The sequence below is a fragment of the Schistocerca nitens genome, chromosome 1, assembly GCF_023898315.1.
Source record: "Schistocerca nitens isolate TAMUIC-IGC-003100 chromosome 1, iqSchNite1.1, whole genome shotgun sequence".
NCBI classification, from domain to species: domain Eukaryota; kingdom Metazoa; phylum Arthropoda; class Insecta; order Orthoptera; family Acrididae; genus Schistocerca; species Schistocerca nitens.
In genome coordinates, this window is record NC_064614.1 from 680,336,317 (window position 1) to 680,354,521 (window position 18,205).

At 41.0% G+C, this 18,205-nt stretch overlaps 1 protein-coding gene across 1 annotated transcript in view; it reads right to left on the minus strand.

The window, feature by feature from the left end:
* LOC126195038 (nephrin-like) overlaps positions 1-13,659 on the minus strand; it is a 451,536-nt gene extending 437,877 nt beyond the window's left edge. Inside the window, exon 1 of the mRNA XM_049933515.1 lies at positions 13,264-13,659. Coding sequence (XP_049789472.1) covers positions 13,264-13,480 — 217 coding nt within the window. The 5' untranslated portion in view covers positions 13,481-13,659. The remainder of the gene's footprint in view (positions 1-13,263) is intronic.
* Positions 13,660-18,205: the final 4,546 nt, after the last annotated feature.

Genomic DNA, 18,205 nt, shown 5'->3' on the forward strand with positions numbered 1-18,205 from the left:
ACGAATTGTTTTTATCTTAGGTGCGTATCTCGGATCAGCTAATTCGTGATGTTTTACCATCTCAGACGCAAATAGCGGTTGTCTATAGAGGTATGAAAATATAAATTCTCTTCTGAGCTCTCAGCGGAAAACGTGGAAATGTCCCGTACTCGTATGAGATTGCCGTATCAGTATTCGACAGTGTTTGAAAATGGCATCATCGTGGGTATGCATTTGGAATGCTGGGCCAATAGTCCCATACACATGTTTGTGGGGCATTCGGATGTGACAGCGGCCCGATGTTGGACTGCGTGGGATAGTGGGGGCAGGGGTACTCGTTGTCAAGTTTCCAATTTACCATGTCTGACTAGCACAATGAACGCTTCTCAGCTCCTTTTCATCAGCACTTGCCATCAGAGTACAAATGACGGACTCCCTGCAGCATTCTATATAAACCCCGCAACATTGGTCGACGACTAGCAGTAGCCGACCTAGGGAATTATCGTCCAATGGGTATGTTGCCGTTAACACGACGACACAGACGACTGTATCGCCGGTTCACCGCGCATCAATCTGGAACCGCGCGACCGTTCGAATCCTGCCTCGGGCATGGATGTGTGTGATGTCAAATGGCTCTGAGCACTATGGGACTCAACATCTTAGGTCATAAGTCCCCTAGAACTTAGAACTACTTAAACCTAACTAACCTAAGGACATCACACACACCCATGCCCGAGGCGGGATTCGAACCCGCGACCGTAGCAGTCCCGCGGCTCCGGACTGCAGCGCCAGAACCGCTAGACCACCGCGGCCGGCTGTGTGATGTCCTTAGGTTAGTGAGGTTTAAGTAGTTCTAAGTTCTAGGGGACTGATGACCTCAGATGTTAAGTCCCATAGTGCTCAGAGCCATTTGAACCATTTGAACGGCTGTATCTGGTGTGTGGCAGAAACCGGGAAACACGGACTGCCGATGAATGTCGTCGCTTCGTGTTCAGAAACGTATCGCGCTTTCGCACTATCCCGTCGTCTAGTTTTGCGGCGATCTGGCGTAGGTTCCAATTCTTCCATTGTTTTGGAGAGGCGCGACATGTTACTCGTGGTCTTTCTGACGTGGGAAACAATCGGGTATGGCTGGGAGTAGAATGAAGGCTTTCACGATCGGATGACACAGCTTATGCTAAACCTTTCGGGATGTGAGCTCGTGGTCCCAGAAACTCTTCTGTTCCTCACGTTTCGTCCAAGACTGGACTGGACATCCTCAGAGGCGCTCCTCCGTTGAGTCTCCCCGACTGACTGGTCGGATGTCCGGGAGCTACATAAATACTGTAGGAAGCGGAGCGAGGTCTAAACAATCGATTGTCGTCTTGTCAAAGATGAAACTGTCTAGCGATTCTGCAGTACTACTGTCCATATGTGGCTAAGTTTCATTGCCTTTTCTTCCCTATTAAAATTTTCCTAATGCTTAAAAATTTCAATGGCTTCTCTACATAGTCGTGGATAAAATTTGACGCTGTAGATAAAATCTGTGTTTCAGAAAACGTCACCGTCGTCCTGTGGTGTATACAAAATTCCGTGCACGTGTGGTAACGTTTATATTGGAACTACCAAGAGGAGCGTAAATATACGGCTAAAAGACCACAAAAGTCTGGAAAAAATAGAGAAATCAGCTGTAGAAGAGCATGCCCTTCAGCCAGGAAGCCACGAAGTGAAATTTTCTGGAACAGAAATTTTATGTACAAGGTCAAATTGTTGTCCACTATTATGTAGAGAAGGTATTGAAATTTGTAAGCATCAGGAAAATTTTAATAGTAAGGAGGAGGAAACAATGAAACTTAGCGACATATGTACAGTATCTCTGCCGAATCGCTAGACAGGTTCATCTTTGACAAGACGACAATCGATAGTTAAATTTTCTCTCTGACAAGGATTATCTCTACTCATCACGTGTTACTTTGACCACTTCCCCTTTCCCACAGTATTTATGTCGCTCTCGGACATCCGACTAGTCTGTCGGCTAGACAGCGGAGGACCGCCTCTGAGGATATCCAGCGCAGACATGAACGAAACGTTAGAAACAGAAGAGTTTTTGGGACTATGATCTCACATCCCGAAAGATTTACCAGCGGCTATGACTGATAGTGTTTGAGGGAACTCCGACAGCACTTCATTACGTCACGTACATCCTACGTGGTCATGTGCTGTCTCTCGTACGATAGTATTGTGGTGACATTTATCAAGAGGACAATATCTGTCCTCTCACGATACATGTTTCTCTGAGCTGGCGGTGTGACCTTAGTTACATCCGTGGCCAGCAAGATCCCCAGGTCTGTCCGGGATGGAACATGTCTCGCACCAGCTCATAAATCAACTCCTTCCAAAAGCGAAGTTCAGAATATAAAGGACCAGTTACAATATTTGGGGTCCACCATGCCTCAGGAGAGCATGCATTCAGGCCAGGAGAGCTGAAACGATATGATAAGTAGGTTCATGCTGCCAAGTTCTTTCTAAATTTGATTCGCTTGTGCAATCATTGAAATAACCTCAAATAACTTCCCAAATTGAGAAGTTTCATTTCGTTTCCTCCTCCCCTTTGACAATTCACTTTTTTGTCGGGTAGCGTACTTTGATTGCAGGATGCAGAGTATTTAACAGTTTGCAGTCCCATCATGACCGCATGTGATTCAAATTTATATAACATATTTCTCATCCCTGCTGTGTGCACTTCCATCATCTGCTTTTGAATGTAGCTGTAATAATGAAACTCTTATACAAACACTCCAGCGTTGATGTTCAAAAGTGTAGATGCTGTGCTAAGCGAGTGAGCTATATCGTAGTTCATATACATTTAACAGATTTCAATAACAATTTCTTCAAGTAACGAAATATTTCTTTCGATCCAGTGCAATTCCAGAAGAAATAAAGCATCCAGTTAACAAAACTTTGCAGACACACTATTTTGCAGGAACATCCTGACTACCGTTGTTCTTTAAATCTGTTTACAACACATCATGTCCTTCATTCTCATTTCTTCTATTCTTTGGGTGTGCTAGTAGCCATTTTTATGATCTCTTTCTTCATGAGAATACATTTATATGCTGAAATGCTAACATTTGAGAAGTTCTCCCTAAAATAGATAGTTGTAAGAAGTTTGTTGTGGCGTTTTTCGGAGAAGCTGTATACGAATTGCAATAGATTACAAGAAAGATGTCTTTTGCACTGAAGACATTTTTTTTATTTTTTTTATGCACGCAAACACCTTTCGCCTTTTTAACAACGCATCTTCAGTGGGTGTTCAGGAAAACTACATTTTTTTTCGTTGAGATATATAGGTTACAGGATTAAAAACATTGATTGAATCTTTATGTAATGAATTTGGAATGGCACTTGTTGTACAGCATCTGATCCCCAAATTCCTTATTTCAAAACTATGCAGCTTTCCCTCATGTAGAATACCGGCTGACAACTTCCACTTTTCGTGTAGTCATTGTACTTTTATAATACAACACTCTGATCCCCATTTTCACTGTCTAGTCTCATTAGCTTTTGTGATTGTTGGCAGCTTCTCAACTTTTCCTTTCATTTGATTTCCGTCGAACTGTATGTTCGTTGTAAATTTCTCTCTCTCTCTCATTCTCTCTCTCCCTCTCTCTCTCTGCGTGCATGTGTGTAACTATCTTCGCGAGCAGGGGTTTAATACTACATGATGCTAACCCACTGCCTCACCATCGTGTGATGACAGTATCATTTGGCTGTGGTACGTAGACCCACGTGATCAACACAGGCCGGCCGAAGTGGCCGTGCGGTTAAAGGCGCTGCAGTCTGGAACCGCAAGACCGCTACGGTCGCAGGTTCGAATCCTGCCTCGGGCATGGATGTTTGTGATGTCCTTAGGTTAGTTACGTTTAACTAGTTCTAAGTTCTAGGGGACTAATGACCTCAGAAGTTGAGTCCCGTAGTGCTCAGAGCCATTTGAACCATTTTGATCAACACAACGCTCTTCTTTGTGTTGTTTGTCAGCTTTACGAAATTCGATCCGGTACTTCTCGTTCAAATAAATCTAAGAAGAGTAACAATCATAGGAACGAAGCACATCAACTGGAACTTAGTTTCCTTCTACACTTAGTTTCTGTGTCTAACGGTTACCATCAAGAAGTTTATACAGCGTCTTTGTTACAGCGAAAAATTATATCGTCTCTTAGTAGTCCATTTCTTCGAGAAAATTTTTATTATTGAGAAATATTATGAAATTGGCCAGATTTCTGCCACTGAGTCCTCATAAAAGTGAATCCAATGTCTGGAAAAGAAATAAGGTCTGCAATGAAAGCCACGAGTCTCCAGTCAGTAAGCGTAGCAATATTTTGAACACACCGTGCACTGCTTCCACGATCGAGGTGTTACAAATGAGTGATGAGTGGTTTCACTCTCGGTGTTTCTGTCTCTCTTTCGTTTTCCCTCTCTCTGGAGCAACGATAATTCCTCGTTTAGCGTGAGTTTAACCGTGCCGTTGTGGTGCAATCCAGTTCAGTAAGAAAGTATATCATCCATCATCCTCACTCTGAAGAATACAACAGATGTTCCTGTCTATTGCATTAGCTTTGTAATGGAGTATAGCACGGGTCTACAGTTTCCTGTGTTCCTACAGTGTACAAAATCTATATATTTTAACGTATGACCTGGCGGTAGGCTAATCGAACAAATACGGACAACGAGCGATGTGGCGCAGTGTTAGAGATACTGTACAAGTATTCGGTACACCGGTGCTTCAAATTTCCGTCAAAGCATCCAGGTTTATCCTTAAACCTTTGAAAAATATCACATAGAGCAGCTGATGACATAAGTCTTTGTTAACTACCAGTTTCAAAGATATGTTGTGAACGTGGTCTGCGTGACGTTAAAGTATAATCAGCGTCGTTTACATCTAAAGATGGGTGACACAAAAACGTGCCCAAGTCTATAATGCGTTCAAATGCTCATAGACTCAAACCAGCGTTAGTAACGCCTGAACGCCTGAAACCAACGTCTTTGTTTGCGAATCGAAATGTAGTGCGGTACAACTATAGCTGTTATTTGTGTTGGGAAACCAAGACCTTACAGCCTGGTGTGCAGACAGATAAAAGAAAAAAAGGGAATAGTTGTAAAAACGAGCTCTGCTCACAGCGAGAATAACGAACAACGCTGTCGTTGTGAACAATACCGCCGACATGCGAAAACATTCTGTAAGGCTCCTGACAATATCCTGATGTCCTGCTACCCTAAATTCTTCGGCAATTGCACAGGCCTTGGAAGTATGTACTAGGATGGCTGAAACATGCAACTATTTTGGAGTGAAGTCTTTTTCTTACGTAGACTGTGTTATTTTGAAATAAACGCTTTTTTATGATTTAGCAATTGGCTAATGTGGTCCTCTTAGCATTGTCAAGTTAGATAATACCCGAGGGGCTGTAGTTAGTTTATTGCTAAATCATAAAATAAAGTAGTTATTTCAAATAAAACAGCCTATGCAGACGCGTAACGCCCTTAAAAAATTCACAGCTGCTTTGAATCCACAAAATATAAAAAAAAATTAAAAAAACTGTTGTTGCGAATACTCATTGCCATTGGCATAAAGAGAAAACTTCCTGCTCAATTAATATGCCGACTTTAATTTTTTGTTTTATATGAACATCGAAAGTAAACCTATTGTAAAATTGTAAATTAGTGTGTTCTTTAGATCGCAACTTTCCAAATGGAGAAGCGGTCATATTCTCTACAGATCAGCTACAGAAGTGTTATGATTGAATGTCGAGAAGTTATTCACTGAAGACGAATCCCACAACGTACGTAGACTTTACTAATGATTCCTAAATATGCTTCAAACTAAAAAGAACAATCTGTTCGAATAAAATAAATCGACCGAAACATAAAACAAACTGATACTACCAGCAAACAACTCCAAGAAAGCTTTTCATCATGATACAGATATGATGATCGTGGCATTTCTACGCTTTCACTGTTACCTATTAATAGAGTCCTACAACGATGGCACTTCAGAAAAATTTTAAAGAAATGTATATCGGTCACGTAAGCGTATGTAATTGTGTAAATTTCCTTAAAATGTTTCTTGAAATACTTTACTTCAAATTCACAGGGCCAAAATTTAGCCTCAGGCATGTGGCAGTGGTACAATATACTAGTTGCACTCGTGATTCGCATTAAAAATGCAGCAGATACCGGCAACTGATGATGGAAGAACACTTGCAGCATATCTCTCTACAACCAAATACTCGACAATGAATAATCATTAGCATATTACTACTAAAATAGAGAAAAATTTATTACTGATTGTTGAACGTTTTAAGAGTGTTTCTGTTTAAACTGACAAATATTATTGCTAACCAATGAAAAAATTAGACCAAAATAATTACTAATTTATTCCTAAAAGAAGTTACAGCTTGATCCACTATTTTCAGGTAAGTGGGATGTATGAGCAATGAAAGATAGAATTGCTTAGAAGCAATAGGAAGATGAATGGCAGTATGACAAACTTAGTTTGGGATATCGGCAGCGATGGTGGAAGGTAGGCAGGAATATTAGCGATTCAAGTTTCATTAGTAATAACGTCACGGAATACAGAGTACCAGTATCATGGAGGAAGGACGTGACTGTTATATTGTTCAAAAAATCGGTGAAATATTCACATGGACAGATTGGGGGCAAAATAGAGCAATTTAAATGTAAGTTGTCTGACAAGAATATGAACATTGCACCGACAGAATCTTAAGTGCCTTTTATGATAAGCTACTGTTACTGTTGAATGAGAAAACTAAATCATTGCACTTATGGAGAGCATTTCTCTCTTATGAACTGAATAGCTTTGTAATATGCATTCATAGGCTAAAGAACGAATAAACGGTCCAAGAAGAACTTATTGCTAACTTGATGATTGAATTCTTCTCGGGTTAACAGCCGAGTCAATACAACGCCTTCTCGAGTTATAACCCGAGAAGGCTAAATTCGCGTATTGCAAACTTTCGATAACTGTTTAGCGATCTTTACAATAATTTCAAATTACTGGGTATGCATAGAAGGAACTGTTGATTGAAATAAAGAGTGGAAATGTGAATTTGAATGATGAGCTGCTGTGACACATAAATTCGTTTATTAGCTATGTTGTATAGATGCTATATGTAAAAACCTTATAATGAAGTAATAGCAAGTATACATTTAAAATAAGGCGTCTTACCTCATCAAGAAACTAAATATCTCACTGTGCTACGGCATGCTTCAGTACACTACTCAAAACGACCTTCCATAAATAAACTTATCTCGAACACATAAGTGTACGTAGTATAAAACGCAAGCACATCCAAAACAGCTGGCGCACTCTGTTAAAATTTTATCGACGACTGCTAAGTTTCGATAGATTATCGAGGACGGTACTTTGCAGAATTTCATGTGTATCATTTATTTTTCCGTTAAGAAACTAAACGTGCACTTCTACACTAGTCACCTGTGAAAAAAAGAAAAAAGTTTCTGCAACAGCTGTTGTAAAGTTTGAACAGAGTACGACATTAATACGTTTTACGCAGATTACTGATTCCACTCTCCACGGGATACCAGAAATTAGATCCACAAAAGTCCATAAACCTTCTCCTGTGCCTCCTTTTATAAAGACTATCCGGTGCCGAAAGAATTCCCATATATTTGTATAACTTATTATATTATTACCTTCAGAAATAAGCATCACAAGAATATTTGTATGTTTTTTAGTAGGTAAGAGGCAAGCCTGTTTCCTCTTTCACAAGCTGCGACATAGTCGCGAATACACAAAGTGATTCAGGTACTGTCAAATGTTTTTTATGCCACTCTTTGATCACAGTATAAAGTCCTTCGACGATGACCGGTTACAGTCAGTAAAGACCATCTTCAGATCTGTTGTACAGCATGTCCTGGTGTAGAAAATAGCACCATGTAAAAATAACATGTTTAGAAAGAGAAACTGAGAAATTGCAAAAATGGATAGTGTCATGACTAGGGGTTATAGATGAATTTAAAAAATGGTTCAAATGTCTCTAAGCACTATGGGACTTAACATCTGAGGTCATCAGTCCCCTAGACTTAGAACTACTTACACCTAACTAACCTAAGGACATCACACACATCCATGCCCGAGGCAGGATTCGAACCTGCGACTGTAGCAGCCGCGTAGTTCCGGGATGAAGCGCCTAGAACCAATAGACCACAGCGGCCGGCTTATAGATGAATATCAAAGAAAGTAGAAAAAGGGTAATGGAAGGTAAACAAATTAAATGAGGCAATACTAATAGAATTAGATTACGGAATGAGACGCTAAAAGCAATATTGGTCATTGGCTGTGTGGACATAAAAATGTCTGACGATGGTCAAAACTTAATCGATTAATGTACAGACTGACAGTACTAGGAAAAACATTTCCGAAACACCGAAAATTGTTAACAGTGAATAGAAATTTCGGTATTAAGAAGCATTTTGTGAAGGCAGTTGATTCGAGCGTAGCTTTGTACGGAACTGAAACGCAATTTATACAAAAAGAAAATTTCTTGAAATGTGGTGCTGTAGCAGAACGGTGTAAATTATATGGGTAGATCAAATAACTAACGAGGAGGTACTGAACTGAAGTGGGAAAAAATAAATTTACATCGTAAATTATTAAAAGAAGGGAATTTGTTATTGGAAGGAGTGGTGGCAGAGATAAAAATTGTATTGTGAGAACAACGTTTAAACACAGGAAACAGGCTCAGATGAATGTAGGTTCATGTAGTTATGCAGAGACGAAAATGCTTCAATAGCATGGACTACATTCATACCCCCGTATTCTGACTGATATCTCAAAAACAACACACTGGGTCATTATAGACACAGATATGAGTCAATTGTCTCAGAAAATGTTCTGCTATTGTTATTACACAGTGCCATGACATGTTAAGCACATACAAGTACAGTGTTTGCTTGCGACACTTTCTAGAGTTATCCCTTTTTCTCATTCAGATGTACACCGTCCGTCAAAGTTGTCCTCAGAATAATTTTATTCCTGCCTTTCAAACGACGTCAGCGAAGTAGCTATGGTGGCAGCTTCAACTAACAACTGTAAACAAGAGACATGAAGGCAGTGTTAGGAAACTGACAAGTGGCTATAGTGTGTCTACGCTGTATCAACTGTTCAGTGTTCAGTACATTATCCAGAACGATTAGAAGAGAAAAATGTGTAAAACAAAATCGGTCCTATACATTTGACAAGGTCGGATAATACGCAAATGTGACGCGCGAGTTGAACAATATCCCAAAGAAGGACTTTTTCCAACAATTTCGCACGGTTGTATGAACTTTCTGTGTATTGTTCGCAAGTAGGGGGAGAATTTGACAACATCTGAAGCATTAAAACCACCATCTTAACGTTTCTGTATTTTCTGTCACTAGAGCCTCATAACCTTTTGGAGTGACGGGGCTATGTATATTATTTGTTAAATATCCAACACATTAACTCGTTGTTAGAGTTACTTCCTTTATGTCAAACGTTCTGTGCAGTAGGAGTATTCATATGCTACGTTGTACTTCATACCTTCAGTCCTCTAGTTCTTGTTATCAGTTTTGAAAGCCTTTTACATTTGCTACTTTCGACTGCCGAAAATGTAAATAGTAATCAGATCTCTACAATGGATGTCATTAAAGAAAGGAACCTAATATTTGAAACTGATGAACTATTTCAATTCTTGCTTTAGATATTTGCATAATGATCACGAATTTTCAAAGTCATTTGCGCTTATCATCGAGTATAAAAACAATCACTTCCAAAAGAAGAATTGTAAAGCTAAAATTATCTATATAAATTTGTCGTTTTAAGCCTATTGTGGTCTGCTTGAAATTTCATTTAACGTAAAAAACGTATTTGAGAAATTATCTTCGCTTAAGTAGTGACATCAGCATATAATAACCTTATACATAAGGTATTAAATCACATTTCTAATTTTTAATGATGATTTCATAGTTGAGGTAACACTGGAAAGTGAATACGAAAAGAGGAAATAATCGAAAAAGGTGATAAGATGAAGCATATATATTTTAAAAAACTGAATCTCAGTTACATCAATCAAAGTACGACTATTAGAAGCAAATGATAACAAGATCGGAATTATTGGCAACCAAGGGTTTTGAACATAGTTAGGAAACCTTTATAGCAAATGGGAACTCTTATGGCATAATTTATAAACAATAAATTTATTTTTGGTAGCCTCCGACGGGGTAGCTATAGGTGTGAAACATCTAAGTAAGTCAATTACAGCGTTGTCATGAATAAAAACAATTGATACCTCTTTCATGGAAAGTGAACAAAAATTGAGCTAAACTATTGATCCTACCGAAGCACCCGTTTCAAATGTTCGTCATTCCAGTATTTTAGCAGCCCTACATTTAACATAACAGCTCACAAAGGTAGTTTTGCACTGAAAAAATGCTATCTATCTGACAGCATGATTCTCTGTCAGCCCCCCACGCTTCATCAAGTACAGTTGGACTGGATTACGTCGTACTGCCTGTCGAAAGGTTTAATTCGAAGTAGGACAGTAAATACATTAGGTCTATCTCCAAACAACTGATTCAGTAGGAATTACGGTTTATGCAAAGTCCGTTACTCATAACACCTACACGAATCATCGTCTAAAAGGGAAGCACGATCAGATTTGGCGCTTTGTTTGACTATTTACGTGCAAGTATGATAGGTCTGAAAGTGTCCGTTATGTTTTAAATGCAGAATTTAGGACTTACTTAAGAGCACAGCGTTTTATTTTATTTCACGATGAAAACGATAAAGAATATGTTACTATATAGTAAAAGTTAACTGTTCAAATGTGCCTAGTGATTCAACAGCAAAAGGTCTACAGGTCTTGATTATATGTGATTCATCCATGTCTTTTACACTATTTATTCAGTTCTCAATAATACACTTCCTTCTTACTGTTACAGAGTAGTGAAATATTTTAGATACATTATGAATTTTGGTAAACTAAATTTAAGTAATGTTTACATACTTATTCTTCGAGTTATACAATTTTCTCGGCGTGTAAAATACTTGAGACTGAATTCAGCAGTGAACAGACGATATAAAAAATATTGAACGCCGAAGTAAATCAGATTTCAAATTGTTTTTGTTGTGGTGGTCTTCAGTTCAGAGACTGATCTGATGCAGCCTTCCATGCTACTCTGTCCTGTGCAAGTTTCTTCATCTCCAAATAACTACTGCAACCAACATCCTTCTGAATCTTCTTAGTGTATTCATCTCTTGGACTTCCTCTACGATTTTTACACTCTACAATGCCCTCCAACACTAAATTGGTGATACAGAACATGTCCTACTAACCGATCCCTTCTTCTGGTCAAGTTGTGCCACAAATTCCTCTTCTCCCCAATTCTATTCAGTAATTCCTCATTCGTGATCTACCCACGCGACTGGAATTTATGGACATGAAATTATGAGCTTTTTCAATGCTGAAAGATTAGTTTAGTAATGGAAAACAATTTTACAGTTCAGCGCTTTCGATGTTTTGAAATTTTGTAGGGGATTGATAGGAGGTCACATTATTAAATATTCTGATAATAATGTAGTGTTGAGGCGTAGGTGAAAAAATTATATGAAAGGCAAACAAGGTTATCAGATGCTATAGATGACCAAGTAAGTAAACTTCCTTATGTCTGACGTCAACGCCTTAGACAGCCAGATATATTTGACGTGCGACCGATAGCCCCCAAATTTATGAAGATGAAAGCGTCTGAGTGAAAGATACAAAGTAAAGAAAAGTTCTATCCTAAATACGGCTGCTAAGTCGCGGGGAATCGTAAGTCAATGGAATAAACAGTACAGTCGGACCATTGAAATTAGCTGAAAAGGAAACAATGTTCTGTGTAAGATATAATAGGTAATTCAGCAGCACTCATTCATTCATTCATTCATTGCCGTGTCCGGTCAGCATTTCCAGAAGGTAGCAACTCCGATGTTGTTTCCCTCGATCAGGTCCTGTGTTGTGAAGGGTCGTTCAAGTTGAGGACAAATCAGCAGGTGGGCACTCGCAGGATGTAACCCCATCATCTGGAAGAATGCCCCATTTTCGCAAGTTGGTCTTGCAAAGAGGAACGCCCACCCTAAGGCGACTGAGCAATCAACGCAGAAGTAGTAAATCAGCAGCAAATATAACTGCAAACACTCGTTTAGCTTTAATTAATTTGCATCCACTAGAGTTGATGGAGTCGTAAATCAGAATAACGAATGTAACAGTGCCAGTGAGTGTATGAAGATATTACCACCAAGGATTGTTTAAGAGCGATCTTGTAATATATAATGTTTTGGGGCTACTCAGTTTGTTCAAGAAGAAATTTGTGCCTCAGAAAAAGGCATTCGGAACTATTTGCAGAGTCAGTCTATGTACTACTGGTAGTCCCCTGATGCAAACGATGTGCTCCTATTGAGAAGAAAAACTGCTGCATCCACTCAGTGTGCGTTAGAAAGGAAAACGATTTTCACTTCAATAAAACTTCCTCAATAGTTAGTAAGAAAGGTGTACCCATTTCTATAGGTTTTACTCTTAATAAGCTTCCACCAGATCTGTAAAATATGATGAAAGTGAAATTATCCAACACTTCGTGTCTCACTTTAATTTCATTCAATACAAAAAGTGCTAGAAGTATTTAGGCCATAAGACTTCGGGTCACACGTATAAAAAACTTAAAAAAGACAGTTCCACAATTTTTTCTGCCTAAATCTGACTAGCAATACATTTAATCACAGCCATCCTCGAATTCTACAACACGGAACATGTATTACCAGTTCCGGTTCAAGAAGCTTCCACACTGAAGAGGAAGTGACAATTCAAACTCATTTGACCCTCTGAACGGAAGAAAACCACGTTTCACATTCTATCGTCATCAGATTATGTCCATGATCTGCATGGAAACATAAAATTAATGTATTCCTTTCATGTGTTCTAGACGAGAAAGGCGCAAGGAAATAGGAAGTAAAGCCCAAGATTTACATTTTGAATCGGTTACGTTCAGTTACAGACAAAAAGGTAGTATTAGCCATAGCCAGAGCCTTGTTTCGAGAAAAAGCGTCAGCACATTTAACTTTTGCGTTTTCATCATCTATTGAGGTTACATACAGTTTTGTAGAGAATGGTTTAAGGTTTGTGTTAGAAATTACTGAAACTGTGGCGATGTAGCACAAAGAAATTGCTTGATTAGATTAATGAACTCAGCGTTGCACTGAACACTGTGACTTACTTGTGACGTTTTTGATATTCCTGTGGCGGACATGCCTGAGGGGGTGTGGCTGGCTGTGGCCGGCGGCGCACACGGCGGCGAGAAGGAAGGCCAGGGCGAAGGTGAGCGGCAGCGCTCTGCTCGCCGCCTCCACGACGCACGACAAGCAGCCTCCGGGCACCCGACGATGAGGCGCCACGAGCGTTCGAAACGTTCCGACGTGAGCTTGCGGCTGCATCGTACTGAGGGATGGCTAACTACTCCGTTTACAACCGCGTAGACACTCAGAAAGGACTCGGGGAATGATTCATCTCGTGTCAGACTTCTGCTTACTCAATAATACATGTACGCGTGTTAAAACGCACCTGTGTTAAGACAGTTACTGCATTCCCTTCTAAAATAAAGTAACTACGAAACTTTTTTGAAGAACGTAACGCAAGTTGCAATATAAAAAAAATGTTTTTACACAAAGCAGTTCGTATGAGACTCAGTGAAACCATTGAGTATCCCGACCCTTGTCGTTAGATTTTCACTCTTTTGAAGAAAGTGAACCGTACTACTATTGAACCGTACTACTATCTAAGAAATTAATAGCTAAGGAGAAACATTAAGTATCAACCACTGCAGTTTAACTGGGTGTAGTGTACTTACTTACAATGAAAGAAATAATATTTACCGGCTTTCAACGAACGGATAAACGTGATCAAATTTCATGTCGAGTATTTCAAATATTGCATATTTCCATGTAGGCAGCAATTTTCCATGCTTGAAGAAGACAGCGAGGAAATTTAAAATAACATCTTAATACGATCGGAGGTACATCATTAGAAACGCCTATTAAGACCGATAATAGTAATGGAAAATTTTGTCGCCTACTTTCGTCGTATGCTATCCAACATCATACAGTTCACCAGACGTCTCCCAAGTAGTAACAACTAACGAAAGCACAGTATGCCAACCCCTCTGTTCCTAGACGAAGTGTAATAATTACCGAAATGAACTGTGTCGGATGTAGAGATGTTACTGTCGTGGGGATATGGGGTGATAGAGAACTCGTCACATCGCAGACCACGTAAGGAATTCAAGTCCGGTAAGTGGGCTGCCACTGTCCACAAAAGCAGCAGTATCCGGAAAAGTAAACTCAATCCTTTTGTCACAGAGGAGCAGTAGCTGTGCAGCTCGGAGCACTCCGTGACGAGAGTGCGCGCTGTGGCTCGGAGCCGTCGGCGGTCGCGGGCCGACGAGTGCTGAGGCGGCAGCGGCAGCGGCAGCGGCGGCGGCGGTCTTACCCGGTTGGCGGTCGCGCCGCAACTGAGCGCGAGGCAGCGGGGCAGCGAGCTTCCGCTGGGCCGCCGCCGCCCGCGCTGGCGCCGCGCCAAGGTGGCGCAAAGTGGATGCGGCGGCGGCGGCGGCGGCGGCGGTGGCTACCTAACGTCTGTAAGGCGACCGCCACCAGTCTCAGCTTACTGGCTCACAGCACAAGGGTGCCTCACGTCCTACGAGGACTTTCAATAAATAATGCTATTCTGAAAGCAGCTAGGTTTCATTCAGAATTCCAATACACCATACTATTCCTTACTCTATCGGCTACAAATCCCTATTTTTCAACATTATCTCCTATCAGTGTGAAGCTTTTATGCCATGTTACTAGGAGGGTCTTCATGCCTGCATGGTTCCACTCTACTGGTCGACCTTGGAGCCAACGTCTTGCTGCATCGATAACACCCTCCCCCACCCCCACCCCATTTGTCCACTGTGTAATGCATCCTTCATTAGGCCTAACAGATGGATGCTCTTTACACCGTTGAGTACCCCAACTAGTGTAACGTACTAACGGCAGAGACATCCAGTTGTGCAGCGAGTTGTTGGATTGTGATCCGTCGATCATCTTGATAGAGTGTGTCCGCACGTTCCACAGCAGCTTTAGGGACTTCGTTGCGGTGATGACAGACGCCTCGAGCATCGACTCACTGTTCACTGACAAGTCTCGGTAGACATTCTGCTAGCGCCCGTACGACACTCTAGTTTACCACAAAAGAAACAATGATAGCTCGCTGCTTGGAACGAACCTCCTTCACAGACGTCATTTTGAAGCCAGGTATGACGCGGCCATCCATCGGACCTTCATGCAACTATAAGAGCTGAAACGGGAATATTCTACAATACTGCCAATTAAAATTGCTACATCAAGAAGATGACGTGCTACACAAGCGAAATTTAACGGACAGCAAGAAGACGCTGTGATATGCAAATGATTAGCTTTTCAGAGCATTCACAAAAGGTTGGCGCCGGTGGCGACACCTACTACAGGCTGCCATGACGAAAGTTACCAACCGATTTCTCATACACAAACAGCAGTTGACCGGCGTTGCCTGGTGAAACGTTGTTGTGATGCCACGTGCAAGGAGGAGAAATGCGTACCATCACGTTTCCGAGATTGATAGAGGTCGAATTGTAGCCTATCGCGATTGGGGTTTATTGTATAGCGACATTGTTGCTCGCGTTGGTCGAGATCCAATGACTGTCGGGTGGGTTCAGGAGGGTAATACGCGACGCCGTGCTCGATCCCAACGGCCTCGTATTACTAGCAGTCGACATGATAGGCAACTTATCCGCATGGCTGTAACGTTTCGTGCTGCCATGTCTCGATCCCTGAGTCAACAGGCGGGGACGTTTGCAAGACAACAACTATCTGCACGAACAGTTCGACGACGTTTGCAGCAGCATGGACGATCAGCTCGGAGACCTTGGCTGTGGTTACCCTTGAAGCTGCATCACAGACAGGAGCACCTGCGATGGTGTACTCAACGACGAACCTTGGTGCACGAATGGCAAAACGTCATTTTTTCGGATGGTCGCATCCGTGTTTGACGACATCTCGGTGAACGCACATTGGATGCGTATCACCCGGCGTGATGGTATGGGGGGCCACTGCTTACACGTCTCGGTCACCTCTTGTTCGCATTGACGGCACTTTAACCAGTGGACGTTACATTTCAGATGTGTTACGACCCGTGGCTCTACCCTTCATTCGATCCCTGCGAAACCATACATTTCAACAGGCTAATGCATGACCGCATGTTGCAGGTCCTGTACGGGCCTTTCTGGAACCAGAAAATGCTCGACTGCTGCCCTGTCCAGCACATTCTCCAGATCTCTCGCCAACTGGAAACGTCTGGTCAATGGTGGCCGAGCAACTGGCTCGTCACGATACGCCAGTCACTACTCTTGATGAACTGTCGTATCGTGTTGAAGCTGCATGGGCAGCTGTACCTGTACACGCCGTCCAAGCTCTGTTTGACTCAATGCCCAGGCTTATCAAGGCCGTTATTACGGGGAGAGGTGGTTGTTCTGGGTGCTGATTTCTCAGGATCTATGCACCCAAATTGCGTGAAAATGTAATCAAATGTCAGTTATAGTATAATATATTTGTCCAATGAATACCCATTTATCATCTGCATTTCTTCTTCGTGTAGCAATTTTAATGGCCAGTAGTGTAGATGACGCACAACAAATTCCGTACTTTTCATCCAGTACTGGCAGAGAATAAAAGGTGCTGCTTTACTTACTGAATGCACAGTTTCACGCAGTGCGAACTACTAACCTTGAAACGTTCGCTAAAGCTCAGGATAATTAAATCTCTACCCAATGATGTGCCAATCACTAGTGATCACAAACAATATTTTAGTCACGTCATAGTACGTTTCGTATTGGACTTGATTTTCAAACTTAATTCGCTGATAGTGATTTCATTGACATCGGCTGTATTGGCTATAGATCTATTACTAAATGGTGACATACGAAAATTTTGGCATGTCACGGTTGGGTAGTAGATCGATACCTGACACAGCTGATGCAAAGGAATTCGCATTCAGAATTAATTTCGTAAGTCATTCATACACCTATGGATCGTCAACAGTTCTTTTAGATATGCATGTAAGTACTGAACTTCAGTTTCGTTACAGTTTCAGTAACATTATGCCTGCGTGGTAAAAGTTAAAATGTCATTGCTGACAGAGATCCATATTGGATGCAGACAGATACTGCTCCCTGTTCTTGCTACACCTGAGATTGTCAACGTCTGTACAAAAATCCCTCCATATTGCCAGTAGGTCGGGCCACGACGGCCATTATTGTCATTCGTTGCAACGCAAGACACATTAGTAAGGTTTAGTCACTTCACATTTATAAACTAAGTGCATAACCTGTTCGTCACAATGGTGTTGCTGTATAGAGTATTCCACGCTACTTTTACACTGAAGAGATGTACTGGAAGGTTTCTGGAAGGAAGATGGAGCTTGGAGGTTTTTCATTTCAACTAATGAAGTGCACAGATTGAAAAGGGTATAAGACAGAAGTGTAGTTCTTCGTCCCAACTGTTCAATCTGTACGTTGAAGAAGCAGTCACTGAAATAAAAAAGGTTGAAGAGTGGAATTAAAATTCAGTTCGAAAGGATATCGGTGTTAAGAATCGCTGATGACAGTCAAATTGAAAATAAACTACATTATCCATGAATAGAATGAGTAGTCTACTGAATACAAAATATGGGTTGACAGTAAATCGGAGAAAGACGAAAGTAATGAGAAGTAACAGAAACGAGAACAGTGAGAAACTTAACATCAGAACTGGTGAGCACGAAGTAGCGGAAGTTAGGGATTCTGCTACCTAGGTGGCAAAATAACCGGTAACCGACGATGAAAGGAGGACTTAAAACCAAGAGAAGACTACTTTTATCAAAAATAGTTATAATTTGAGGAATAAATTTCTGAAAATTTACATTTGGAGGACAGCATAGTACAGCATAAGACATGAATTGTGGGAAAATCGGAACAGAGGAGAACAGAAGGATTTTAGATGTAGTACTACAAAAGAATGTTATAAATTAGGTGGACTGATAAGGTAAGGAATGAGGATATTCTCCGCAGAGTTGGCGAAGAAAGGTGTATATGGAAAACACTGACA